General features: G+C 38.8%; 1 protein-coding gene across 1 annotated transcript in view; it reads left to right on the top strand.

Annotated features, from left to right (window-relative positions):
• LOC113227240 overlaps positions 1-14,487 on the top strand; it is a 108,236-nt gene that overhangs the window by 87,978 nt on the left and 5,771 nt on the right. Inside the window, exons 13-23 of the mRNA XM_026460135.1 lie at positions 26-183; positions 3,732-3,855; positions 4,601-4,709; positions 5,813-6,017; positions 6,715-6,941; positions 7,467-7,658; positions 9,720-9,867; positions 11,975-12,191; positions 12,466-12,695; positions 13,471-13,676; positions 14,196-14,375. Coding sequence (XP_026315920.1) covers positions 26-183; positions 3,732-3,855; positions 4,601-4,709; positions 5,813-6,017; positions 6,715-6,941; positions 7,467-7,658; positions 9,720-9,867; positions 11,975-12,191; positions 12,466-12,695; positions 13,471-13,676; positions 14,196-14,375 — 1,996 coding nt within the window. The remainder of the gene's footprint in view (positions 1-25; positions 184-3,731; positions 3,856-4,600; positions 4,710-5,812; positions 6,018-6,714; positions 6,942-7,466; positions 7,659-9,719; positions 9,868-11,974; positions 12,192-12,465; positions 12,696-13,470; positions 13,677-14,195; positions 14,376-14,487) is intronic.

Here is a 14,487-nt window from a genome sequence, read left to right on the forward strand (position 1 = left end):
AACCAAAATCCGAACCAGAACCTTCGCCTGAACCAAAATCCGAACCAACTCCGGAACCGAAATCCGAACCCGAACCTTCTCCTGAACCGAGACCCAAACCAGAACCATCCTCTGAATTCATAAAACCCAAATACGCAGCAGAAACAGAGACGTTGCTAGTGAAGGGACTTACAGAAGACGCAGGTAACGCACACGCTTTTGCACCGATACGTTATTTGGGCGCATTCTTAAGTTAATAAGCCATAGTCCTACCTCTTCTGATCAAAAAACCGGTGGTTCCAGAACATGCCTTGATAATAATGGTCTACCATAAATTACTTGCTATAGATGAAAAACTTATTATAAAGCGCGTTCGGTGACGTTTATAATATAATTAAAAGACTTGGTTTTGTAAAATTATTTAGCAAAATCTTTAAGTATAATTGTTATTTGAAATTTGATAAACTGGAGTATGCGTCCATTTAAAATTGTACAGCAAGTTGTATATCACTATTTGGTGCATGGGATTTTTAAAAAACTAACTTAATATTTTTTCTTGTTCTGGTCGCAAGCTACAGTATGTAGCTCAAGTTACATTTGGGCCATCGTACTAAAAATTAATAAAATAAATATAAACAGCCATTGTTGTTGGATCTGTGACATTAGAGGTTTACGCTTTACATCATGTCTCTCAGCCCAGAGTACTCACCAAATTAGACCAAGCTAGAGACTACTTTTATATAATGAAAAAATATAAACGCCACATTTTCATGTGGCAACGTGAAAATGTGGCGTTTAACAGTAATGTTCTAAGTTTGGTAAGCTTTCTGGGCTGAAATTATACCAGAATAGTCACCTCTCACATAGGAAAGTAGATAGACTAGATGGTTACCTATCGGAAGTCCGAAATATCGTTTGCTCGAATTTTCATAACCTCGAAAGTAATTTTGAGAGGAAAATGTTTTTCTTTTAAACCTAACTCAACCGTACCGAACCTAATTGTGTCTTTGCGATAAACATCCAACATATCCTGAAAGAACAACGGTTTCGTTATAATTCAGTTTTCGGGATAATGAGAATTCGAACAAACGTTATTTCGGAAAAAATATATTCGAGGTTATGATAGGTTACCAGACAGGACTATACACATGGTTCATATTGTCACAGCCGTGAAGTCATCAGTCCGCATTAATCTCGTATGGCGTGACAGACTATATGACCTAATCCCTCTTAGAGGAGACTCATATCCAGTTGCGGGAGTTGACATGGGCTGATTATGACGATGTTGTGACGATTTTGTCACGCTACAATCGAGTTTCCTCACGAAAATTAAATTATGGGTGCCGAGGTCCACCATTGTTATAAATTAAGAGTTGGTACAACCTCAAATGGCTTTGGTTCATTCCGCATTACAGTGAAATTGTTGAATCAATCACTTTGGGAAAAATGTACACTGATTAGTGTACGTTGTGAAAACACGGTTCCTAAAAATAGTTACGGTAGAAAACAAAACAAACTTACGTCGAAATTTTACAAGAAAACCGCAGTATTCAATAGTACTTTATATATAGCAATGATTTTTATTTATGTCAACTTACACCGTATAGTACAACGTATAGTATCCGATATAAATTTTTGAAATGGCTTAAATTTCGTTTGTAAAACAATAAATTTTGAAACAAACCCAGTGTTTCTGTCGCTCGATACGCGCTATACGATTCAGTACGAAAAGAAATTTATTTCGAGCACAGGTAGTACCGACTCTAAATGCTTAGCATATTTATTTAGATATACGTAAACTAAAACAGTGTGTAGGTACTGTACAATCATAGAATAATAAAACAAGTAGGGCAACTCTGGCCTATTAGGAACATCAATGCCTACAAGTCGCTTAGAGCGTAGGGTTGTCACATTATTATTTTAGTTATACCTACAGGTTGTAAACATAATTTAAAAAAAAGGTATTTGTCACAGTATTCTCGTACTAACGCGCTGAATATCCTTTGTTAAATGCGGTACTTACGTATTGATACTTACCCGCGGATATTTACCGCGGATGGTATCTCGATTATGGAAATATGATTACGAAAAATTGAAAATGAAATGCTGAACAATTCTGAATTTGAGACAACATTATAAACACGTCTACTATTAGATGTCATTTTTTAAACATCGAGCTGACGCTTCATTTCTATAATGAAACGCGCGTGCGGTGACCCGCGACATGCACCGTGAGATTGTGCGAATGTGTGCGTCTGTACACGGCGCTCGAACGACGTGCACACATCCAAGCCGCTCTGTTACGTTTGTATGGAGTTAAAGTCAAATCATCTTTATTTCATAGGTAAGCAAATTACACTAGAAATCGTCATATTGATTAAACTCTACTACTCCTCTTTGTAATGGAGATTCCCCCGAGAAGAATGAGCGAGAAACTCTAGGGGATGTCTTTGTAAATATACATTTGAATACATATAACACTGAACACTTACTATACAACTTAACACAATATTTATTTCAAATACCTTAGGTCGAGAATACCTGCAAGAGCTAAACGAGTCATTACCATGGATTTTTTATCAAGTACGCAGAAGCTGCCTTTATAATAAAGTTTTTATTTCACTAGTTTTAAACCTCGAGAATGGCAAATTTTGAATATCACCCGTAAAATCCTTGAATGAATTTGTGACATTGTGAAAACGAGTGTCAAAAACAGCTATTTAGTTTATTTTTATACCTCGTATGAATCTCTGAACATAAAACACATTTTCTTAAATGTACTGTGACACTAGTGTAAAAATGTTAATCTCTTTAAACTTATCTCTCAAAGACACTCTAGGGCCCAGACTGTAAATTGCCCTAACCGCACTTTTCTGCAAGCCAAAGATTTTATTGATATCGGCGGCATTACCCTAAAGCAAAATACCGTATGTCATTAAACGTCTGAAAGTTTTAGAATTTTTTTAATCGCGTACACTGCAGAGCTGAGCCGTTGTAATAACTTACTTATATGTATGGTATTGTATAAGTTTGTTTAATGAGGTCATTGCAGTTTAGCAGCTAAACTTATATCTAGAATTACATCTGTATCTACAAGGTTTTAGTTACCCTACTTGTCTTATTGTACTATGGTGGAGTTGTGAAATGAGGACCGCTAAGTTAGATACTGAAAAGAAATTGATTATTCTCTCTGTAATAAAGTAGATAGAGTACTGTGTCATGCTTTGTATTTTTGTAGTTAGTGTCTCTGTCTTGTTACACTTTGCTTGGTAGCAGCTTTGTTTGCTTTTGCCTGACACTATTTTCAGGATCTCTTCTTTCCTTTTCCTCTTTCCATCCTAATCTATTTTCTTTCTTTCTAGCTGTCTTTGTAGGATTCTTCTTGTTTACTTTCTTTTAGTGATTGGTTGTCCTGTGGTGAAGTTGTTTGTTATTTAAAAACTGTTTTAATTTCTTCCTGCTTCGGTGTCGTAACTTATAAAGGGGAATATACATTTTTACGAGGTTCTTATATTCGGACAACAATTCAGAGATTGTTTTTGTTATTTTTACTTATACTTCGTGTCTTTATTTTAAAAATCTGTTCGGCGTTTTCAAAGTTACTTCAAAACAAACGGTTTTCTGTTAATGGAGCTGTCCTAAAATCGGTCCTAATGTACATGTTTTATAGTTCTAAATTATAAAAAATATTGGAAATATCAGTAGTAATAGTGCCATTAAACACTGTTTACCAACATGACGTAACATTGCAGAATCGTTCCCCGCCCACGACTACGTGCCGAAGTTCGATTTCAACCCAATGGACTGCACCGACATCGTCATCGGAACCGCCAGAGGGAATTACCATCGGGTGTTGGATTATTACACTAGAGACAGGTATGGATTTGGCGACTGAGTCGCTCCAAAAAGCGCTTAACGGTGTCCGAAACAATGTCCCATATTATTTAACAAGTTACGAAAATATGATAACGAATTGGTGGTCAAAGTAAAAACAGAATTGTATTTAGAATGAAATGGCAATAGCGGATTGTGACATCACACCCTAACGGCGGTGTACAGGTTATATAACAATAATATTTTTGTTAAAAAGCAACAGCACCATCTATACTACAAACATTAATTTATTTGAATTCAATTGAGACATCGTAGATAGAATTGTACATAAATTTTCAACATGTTCCTGTGGTTTAATTGATTTAGTAAACAAAATCAGTAAAAAAGTGTATTGAGGTCATTTTCAGGTTAGTATTCTCTACCTAATTTTGGTGGCAATTTTTGGTTTTTAAGTATTCTAGAATATTATCCTGCAGTATTAGTTAATATTCGAGTGTAGTATTGTTTAATATTTGATGATAATATAGTCGAATACTTGAATAATAAAAAATGCCACCTAAATTATGTAGAGAACACTATAATCTGAAAATGTTACTATGTTGTTATTGTTCAAATGAAAAACCAAAGCCATGAATCTCTGAATCCGTGTCATCATTAAGTTAAATAAATACACTTCAGCTTTGTATTAGTTAATAAATACATTTTTATATGTATATTATTAACTTTATGTGTCATATACAAAAAAAGAATAAGAAGAGGTAAATACTAAAGCAACTTCGTTGTATAGATCGACACCACGCGTGGACACGTTCTGGGGCGGACATGACGACATCACAGCTGCGTCAGGGTTTGAGGAGAACGGAGTCACTACTATTATGTTTAGGAAGAAGCTTAAGGTAAAGTATACCAGTATATTACAGGGCACACAAAATATTCATACAAAGTGTAACATTAGTGCATGTCATGATTCAATATTTTCCTGTTGGTGTAGATATATTTTCGATACATGAAAGGGCAACACGGCATCGTGTTATTTTTCCGGCGGTTTAAATTCCGACTCAAATGTAGGAAAGGGGCTAATCGGTTGTACGGGCCTGTTTTGAAACCACGTGTTTTAAGACTAGATTTTACTTGAGTGTGATTAGCAAATAATAATGTTGATTTTAAATTTTTATTGAATTGGTATTCAATTATTTTTTGTGAAATTACTCCACTAGTTTGTTATAATTATTAATACAAAGATCGAACACTCAGAAAAAATTTCTTCGTTCCTGCCGGATTCGAACCGATGTCTTCTAGCTTACCGTGCCAGACGCTATACCAACTAAGCCATGGATCGAAAGCTGCGGACCTCACGAATTTTTCTATGTGCTTGCGTCGTGTCTTTGTATTTGGTTTTTCAACGACTTTTTAGTCGTAGCGCCATCTTCAGTTAGTACCTTTACAGCTACCAGTCCTGGCGAGAGATGTCGCTATTCGCTGTATTTTAAATTTTTATTGAATTGATATTCAATTATTTTTTGTGAAATTACTCCACTAGTTGGTTATAATTATTAATACAAATAATTTTGTTGAGAAATAACGTTAGTTACGTTTCGGAAGTTACGTCTTCCTATAAACTAATTAAAGTTGTTTTTATTACATGCACAGGTTTCCATATTTTTAGGCCCACACTCCAAAAAATATTTGAAAACACCTATTTTTTATATTAACGTAACACAAAAAAAGTCGAGTTTATAATTCGGGTTTTTGTCAAATCCGGTAGCATCCCTTGGACAACATCAATGTCCCCCAATTGCTTTCGAGACCCCTAGCTCGCCCCTAGGAATATTCAGCGTCCACTGGGGGGTAGGGACCACTTTGGGAAATTATGCTTTGTTGTTTGACTATTGTACTTCTCTCCTTGAAGCTCGTTTTTATTTTTTTATTTTGCACTGCTACATGAAAACCACGCAACTATCGCCATTGCAATTGATATTAATTTCAATACATAATTCAGGCGAAAGAACCAACGGACCATTCGATAGTGGACGACTTGATGCACGTAATCTGGGCCCGAGGCCAGGAACCGAATCAGTACATCCACGCGCCCCCTTCCGGCCTGGAGAGCGGCAGCGCGTCCGTCCGCGACTTCTACCGGCAGGACGAGCTCAAGTACCACGGCCACGGCGGCCAGAGAGGCGTCGCTAGGATCAATTTCTTTGGTAAGCTAATCAGTTCTAATTGAAATTACGACATGTGTTCGAGTATTCAATGTATGCTATATTTTTTCTAATACAAAGTAAAATCACAAAAAATGGCGGGTTTTCGAAGTTACAATTGCAGTTTTTACAAAGATTGTTTATTAGAAGAAAATACGAAGAAAAAATTGTGACGGAGAAAGAAAGAACTACATAATATTTCTTATTTTAAATGAAATTACAAAAGACTTTATCTTGAAAATTCCACCATTACGAATTGTAAGTTTTTGTTCAAAGTGTCAATAATGTGATTTAAGTGAAAGTGAAAACATAAAATATTGACTCCTGCCGCTTAAAAGACTTTACCCAAATAAGTGAACTACGTTATTTAAAAGAAATTGAAAACATAATGTAGTTATTGTAACCACAATGCATAATATTTATTGAGGACCCGATGATTAAACGAAGACCGGGCTCAAAGAACTTGTGTCCAAGCCAAAACTCTTAATAAAAATAAAATCACAGTTTTTTTATTTATGACCTGGATACAAAGCCTTCAGTCGAAAACATTATAACTATTTGTAACAACAAATTAACAGTTCAATGCGCAAAAGTGTTGCCAGCTTACTAGGTGATACGCTACACTTGCGCTATACAATATTTATATTTTACAAATAACTCGAATAATATTAGGAAAGTTATATTAAATTTTATGTTACAGACGAAACCAAAACGTCTGCGGCGGGAGGTATAACGTCACTCGAAAACAAATGCGGTGCGCAATGGAAGTACCCGTCGAATTGTGATCTTAGCAACAACACTTGCCAGTACTACGCTTCGTGGGAGTACTTGGGCCAGAAGATGGGGAAGGATTCCATCAGGTTCACTATCAAGACAAAGGAGAGTAAATACTGGACTGGAATTGGGTTTAGCAAGGACAAGAAGATGGTGAGTTATTTCGGTTTTTGTTCTATCAGATCGAAGAAAAGAAAAATTAAATTATTAAAAAAACCGACCTCAAAAGTTCGTGGATTTACATCTATTTGTCAAGTTTTATTGGAATCGGTTACCGAAAAGTGCGCAAAACCGGATTCATTCTCTAGTTTGCCACCCTTACTGGTCCAACATTTTTTTTTCAAATTTAAATGGGAACAATACTTAGGTACACTCTTTCCAACGAAAAACGAATCATCAAAATCGGGTATAAGTGCCCGTGTGCACAATTAAATACAGTTCAATTGAGAACCTTCTTCTTTTTTGAAGTCAGTTAAAAAGAGCATACAATTCTCACTAAGACTTCGATAATGTCATAAAACATATCATCGTCGCTTTGTGAATCTGAAAGCGATATAATGTAAGGAACAAATTTTAGTAAACAATTGACATTGTGGAGCTGTGACCAATAGTAACGTAGTCGTCTAGCCCAACGACGCAAGGCGTTCGCCGTTGCCCTCGAACCGCCTCCCTTTGCAGTCCCAGACGGACGCCATCCTGGGCTGGGTGGACCCCCGCGCCAGCCGGCCCTTCATCATGGACACGTGGGTGTCGGGCTACGCGGCGCCCAAGATCGACGCGCAGCAGCACGTGGCCTCCGCCTCGGGCAGCCTCGTCGAGGGCCTCACCACCCTGAGCTTCGTCCGCCCGAGGAACACCAAGGACCCGAAGGTACGCAGGGCCAGCACGGCATGTTCAAGGCTCGATCAAGAAACGCATGGTTCTAGCCGGATGATGCCGGAGTACTATTAGAATATATCAATACTTCCGAAATAGTGTCATTGATCATGTCGCTTTAGTATTTGAAATATATTTGGTTAAGCAACATGTACGAAACCATATTTTCGCCGAAATCTTGTATAAAAGCTCTTATAATTTGTAAAATGAATAATAAAAAAAAACATTTATTGCAGGCAATTTAGTCCATTTTGTTAGGATACCCACTTACAAACTATCTATTTTTACCGTAGAGGGAGAATGAAAAAAAAAGAATAGAGAAGCTTCTCGCGTATACTGAAAAGGGATACCAACAGAGTACCTATAAATTCTGGGTTGTCTACTTTTAAAATTTTACCCCGTTAAAGAAATGGAAATGAAAATGAAGCTGTGGTAGCCTAATGGTTTGACCTACTGCCTCTCAAACAGAGGGTCGTGGGTTCGAATCCAGACTCGTACCTCTGAGTTTCTCGGAATTTGTGCGAAATTTATCATGAGCTTTTCGGTGAAGGAAAACATCGTGATGGAACGTTGAAGAAGGTTCAAAGTCTTCGGAAAACGTGTGCAGGACCTCGGACCCGCTTGAGAGGAGACCCGTGCCCAGCAGTGGGACGTATAAATGGATTCATGATAATGATGAAATCTGCCGAGTCTAAGGAGGGAGAATCCGCCGGACCACATTTAGCTTGGTTGAGTTTTAGTAACCAAATAAAACAATTATGACAAATCATTACTTTTTTATGGGCATTTGAACAGTATTAACTTAGTATACATATTTCGAACTGAAAAAGTATTGAAAAGTAAAAAAAATACAATATTTAAAATGACCCATAAATTGGGGAAAAGATAGTGGCAAAAGCACGGTATCCCCTAAAATCAGCTTAAGCCTGTCTAATTTAATTTATACGTTATTTATTTGATCTCTCATTCTCGCGTATCATAGCCACTGCTGGTAGAAGCGAGATGGACATATTTGACAATTGTAAGATATTCTCCTTATTTTAGGAGGTTTATACGATGCAAACAAAAATCTTTCAATCAAGAAAAACACTTCAAATATCATCTAAAATACATGAAATCGTAATATTCCAGGCTTGTAAGAGTATTTCACTAGTAATTCATACAAGAAAATTCATTGATTGTAATGAAAAATTAAAAGTTACGTGTGAAAGGTTATGTTGGGAATTTTTCGTTCCGTACGGCTTTTACAGCGTAAAATATAAAAATGCACCATTATTGTGAATAATTGGCAATTACTACAAAGGAACGGTTAGTAACTTTGTAAAACACTTCTTAAAAGCACAAACACATAAAATCGATGCACATCAAACACTCAGAAGGATTTGCTGGACTCAACGAGGGTTGAGTCACACAACCAAAACCGCATACGTAGAAAGGGACAAATAATAATATAGTTTTCTCGTTTACTCTGATATGTCTGTGCATAAATCTATCTCGCTTATACAGTTTTTATTACTTATAGAGCCCCTCTACCCAATTCTCCCTCTACGATTTTTGCTATTAAAAATTACAGACTAAAAATAATGAAAATAAACAGAATGAACCAAATGATATAATACATGATACCTAGTAACTTCACAAAAAAAACAAAAACTGCATCTAAAAAAATCCTAACATTTTCCCAGTCTACATTTCTTTACAAGTCGAAATGTCTCTTGGTGGAGATTTGTACCTGTTATTTATTTATTTACCAACAATAGAATATATTATTACAATCCTCGGATTGTGATAATACATTCTATACTAAATGTATCAAACAATACGGGTAAACACCACATGCAATTAGAAAATGGACAAAGCAATTAACAACATGAATTAACATCAAAATAAAAAAGTAACAACAATCACGCAGACACAAATAAAAATATGACAAAAAATATGACAAGAAAAAGGAGACGAAGAAAAACCTTGACTGAACCAACGGAAATGAATAAAAACGTGACCAAACTACTTATTACTATAGTTAAGTTAAGAATGTTGTCCCATCCCTTACAGGACTTGGCGTTCACGGACGAGCAATGCCTGTACATGATGTTCATAACGCAAGGCGGCGGCTTTGACGCCGTCAACAAGCGCACCAGCAAGCATTTGCAGACCCCTGTGGTAACCGAGGAGCGAATCTGCATTCGGCCCTGTGGCCCCGGTGAGTGGCCTTTCGAACATTTGATAGTACATTGTTATCAATGACGGTAAATCTAACGAGGGTCCATGAGGGCTTTATTAATTCGAGTTTTGTATTTTTTACTGCCTGTGATACACCAACCTATGTTTTTATCACATTTGCGAGGAAATAAATACAATATAAATATGGTTCACAACACAATAATTATGGATTATGCATGATGAGGGTTTTTTTTTAATTTTTAAATCTTGTAAAAACCAAAGACGCATACAGCCAAGATGGATTAGAAAAAATGATTTGTTAAATTTTTGTACAGAAACTAATTAAAATCAGTTATAACAATAGGAAATGAAACTATTTTTCCGGATTTAAATCGCGTATATTTGTTTTTTCAAACAAACCGACATTTCGGGCCCTTTACAGGTCCCATGGTCACGGTTGACAGTCAACCGTGACCATGGGACCTGTAACAATCGCGAAAACCTAAGAACTCAACAGTTATAACAAATTCTTAATAATAAGTATGTGGGTGAATTGCAATTAAATTTCTGTTTAGATAACATTTTTTAACGAATAACGCACACACTATAACGCACACACTCAACATAGCCCCGCACTAGGGAAACCCTGTGTCGCGGGTGCCATGGACACACACATACATAGACAACCACAGATTACACCCAAACTCACGAGAGAAATAAGTGTAGGTCATACAAATATTTCGCCCGGCCCGGGAATCGAACCTGGGACCTCTGCGTGGCAGTCCGGCATGGTAACCGTTCGGCCACTGAGGCAGTTATGTTTATTATTTAGTATGAATGTTTTAATTTTGAACTTAAGTAACTTCCATGTTTGAACTTGAGACCCATGTTAGAAAGTAAGTCGTGCTACACATAAAAAAAGTTCTTATTGACCATAAAAACTTGACCATTGGCTGTAATGGAAAGAAAAAAGGTCCAAGGTTTTATTTGGTACGTTATAGTCAAGTTAGCAATCATACCATTTACGAGCAAGTGTGACGAAAAAGTAAATTGAACGTGAAATAAAAACGTTTGTGGTGAGAGTGCCGATCGACCTGTCATTCTTCATGAAGAAGTGTGTCGTATACCGGCACTTCCGCGGTATTTTACCAGACGCCATACTGCGCCACACGTCCATGACAAGTGCAATTCGTGTAATTAATTTTTATATTACATTACATGTGTGTTAGTCTTTAAGGTATTTATTATACGGATCATAGTTGATAGATAGATAAATAAACACTTTATTTATATTATTATTTCTCCTCTGCAAAAGCGACTATGTATTTAATATTATTATTGATACTATATTTATCAGTATTCTATCTATATATATATATTTTATTAGTACTTTTTATGTAGTGTATTTTTTGAATTATTCTTTGGTGCACCCCTTTTACATATTCCTCATGTTTATCCTAAGGTTGCCTAGAAGAAATTGCTACGTAGCAATAAGGCCGCCTGTTGTGCATTAACTTACTATTTCTATCATAATTTATGTTGCTTTTCTATGATGTCGCTGTAACTTCATGTACAATAAAGAGTCTTTCGCTAATTCATTCACTTTATTCACTGATACAACACAAACACAGATTAAACAGAAAAGAAAAAACATAACATGATTATCATAGCAGTGAAAGGGCGCTGACTTAGCAATATGCAGCAGTTGCGTGGTTTAAATGAATAAATACTTAAAATAAAAAAGTTCAATTAAGCTGCTAGGTTGTAGCGCCATCTACTATTCATATGCAATTTCATACTTTAACCCCTACTATTAATATAAATACTTACTTAAATCAGTTTACTTTGACGAAAGCAGTGTTGTTAATTAAAATCAATTTCCTGTTTTTCCGTGATTATAGTTATAACCGTATTTGTACTACATTTATTGAGAAAAGTTTTAAATGTCTCTCGACGGGATTGCCTGATTCGTATAATATACGGCCCAGTTAATCCCTTACCTCCTGACTTCTGTTATAATGTATTATTCCATTTTAGACAGCACCGCTTCGATAATTCCGAGTAAAGCTAGCAACCAATTATGGTTTACGGTAATATTCGTGCCGTCTCCTGCTCAAACCCGCCAGCTAAAAGTCCTTTGCCTTCAGAGCCGGGGGAAGAGGAGCCGACGACGGAGGCCGTGCCCCCCAGCGTGCAGACGTACCGCGTGCTGATCCGCGTGACGGGGCTGGGCGAGGGCTACCGCCCCCCCGCCAAAGGCACCCCCGCCTTCGACGAGCTGGGCGCGCAGCTGCTGCCGCCGCTGCGCAGCCAGCTGCAGGCCGACAAAGGCTTCTACGACCTCAACTTGAACAGCTTCTTGCAGTACGTTCCTCCGCTCTCTGATCTTCCCCGCTCCCCTCTGATCTATTCTGCTACTACCCCGGATAGCGTCCGCTTAGCAACGAAATCCTGAACGAAATTGATATTAGCACCGATTGAAAAAGTCGCAACAGAAACGTTGTTGTTTCATTTTTCTGCCGAGAAAAACCACACACACCCTTTTCTTTTTGTCTGCTCGTTGTTTATCTTTCCCGTTCCTCGTCGAACGCACTCGTCCGTCTCCCCTTCTTCACCGCATACGTATTATTTTTTGCAGGAACGAAACCAAAGCGATGATCGCAGACCTGACCCTGAGGTCGCTCGAGTCGAACTCCATCGAGGGCTCGAGCGCGCGCTCGCTGGACGCGGGCCCCGGCGCCGGGGGGGTCCAGGGGGGCGGGGGGGCCGCGGGCAGGTGGCGGAGGGTCGTGAGGGACACGCTCGCCGCGGGGAGGGTCGGCAACCTGGCGGTCGACCCGGAGTTCTTGGTGCTGGAGCCGCAGAGCCGTAAGTAGCTAAATTGACTGGTAGTGCTACGCACCGTACTATATACATCCTATTGATATCCTCTAAAGGAAGCATTCCGATGTTAACGACCTCGGCGTCCAGCGACAGTGAATAGCAGCAGCATTCCTGGGCACCTATCGCCTGGTGACCTGTAGCTTATGGATCCAAGCGGAGGCAACGAACTGCCAGTCTTTCCGCAGTTTTTAATACAATCGATTATGTTCCGATACCTATAATTATGTCGAGCCATTTATCCACGGCCAGAAAAAGAGTCATACAGCAGTTATTGAAGGAAGAAGAAAACGATGTTACACTAATTTTGCCAATTTCTGCCCGGGTTTTTTCTCTTACTATGTTATCGCTATATATTTCTCGAATCATATAGGCGTGGGTTTTTAGACTCTAAATCTGTTAATACTTCGTCGTCAACAGACCGAAAATATAATCATTTTGACGTAAAACGTGGTCGGGTCAACCGCGGTCACTTACTAGCCACCCCACAAGTTGTGCAGCGCGGCCGCTTACGTTGATCAGCGCTCGATACAAACTCATACTAAACGGTGGGGTCAAATCGCGATTACTAACATCGAAATGTTACCTTAAGAAGAAAATTATGTTAAAACACAGATAACAATAACCTTAGTTGCACATAATTAAAAAATTTGAAGAACAAGTACTGTGGATCGTAAAAAGAGTCGAAGATGCAACTACTTCTTACAAGTCTAGTGTAACCACTATTTCAAATTTAATTTTTATTCAATCCATCTTATTTCAGTGTTGTCGACCGTGTCATCGACCGTGTCATCGACCGTGTCATCGACTCGTCCGAACACGGAAGAGTCCGACAACGCTCGCACCTTCTTCGGCCTGGCCGAAACGAAGCTGTACGTCGTCGTGGGGTGCGTCGCTGCGTTGATATTAGTGGCGTTGTTGCAGGCAGTCTGCACTTTGTATCGGAGTAGAAGCAACGGGAGAAACAAGGTGAGATGTAGTAGAAGAATTGTGAGGTACTTGAGAGAAACGGAGAGATCCAAGTTATAAATAAAATGTCATTTACCCAGCATCTTTACAAGGATCATTCTGTTCCTCCATCACGCATATCAAACAGCGCCGAGAGTTATAATTGAATGCGTTATTGTGTTTGGAATAGTCTTGAAAAATACAAATGATATTATTAGTAATATACATGTACAATAATTATGTTTATTTTTTTTAATATATAATATTGAAGTGTAGGCAACTGGGCTATTCTTCAATAGGGCATACACGTAGGTGGCACCTGGAAATGAAGGAAATCAAAAAACAGGACCAGGGGGTGGATTTTCGTATGCTTTGACATTTTCTTGATTTTGAAATTGCATATTACGTTTACAGAAAATGTAACTAAAGATGTAGTTCTAAAAATGTGTTTCGATATCAATGAAGCAAATGCCCATCAACGGTAGAAGTGTGCACTGCACCCCGTCCCTGGCAGTGCGCCTGCAGTCCTCCCGCCCACAGGAGCAGCTGCTCCCGGCGGGCGCCTGGAAGGAGTACTCCAGCCACAGCAACTACGCCTTCGAGCCCTTCGCGGCCGACGACAAGAGCCACGGCACGGCGTCCACGGCGCCGCTGCGCGACCGGCCGCCCGCCCGGCCCAGCAACCCGCCGCCGCCGCGCCCCGCCAGCGCGCCCCACCAGGTCTCGAGAGCCCTCCTTCGCGCTCTTTCGCACTCCTTCGCCCTCTTTCGCACTCCTTCGCCCTCTTTCGCACTCCTTCGCCCTCTTTCGCACTCCTTCGCCCTCTTTCGCA

The sequence above is a fragment of the Hyposmocoma kahamanoa genome, unplaced genomic scaffold, assembly GCF_003589595.1.
Source record: "Hyposmocoma kahamanoa isolate Upper Pololo Valley unplaced genomic scaffold, ASM358959v1 204, whole genome shotgun sequence".
Lineage (NCBI taxonomy): Eukaryota > Metazoa > Arthropoda > Insecta > Lepidoptera > Cosmopterigidae > Hyposmocoma > Hyposmocoma kahamanoa.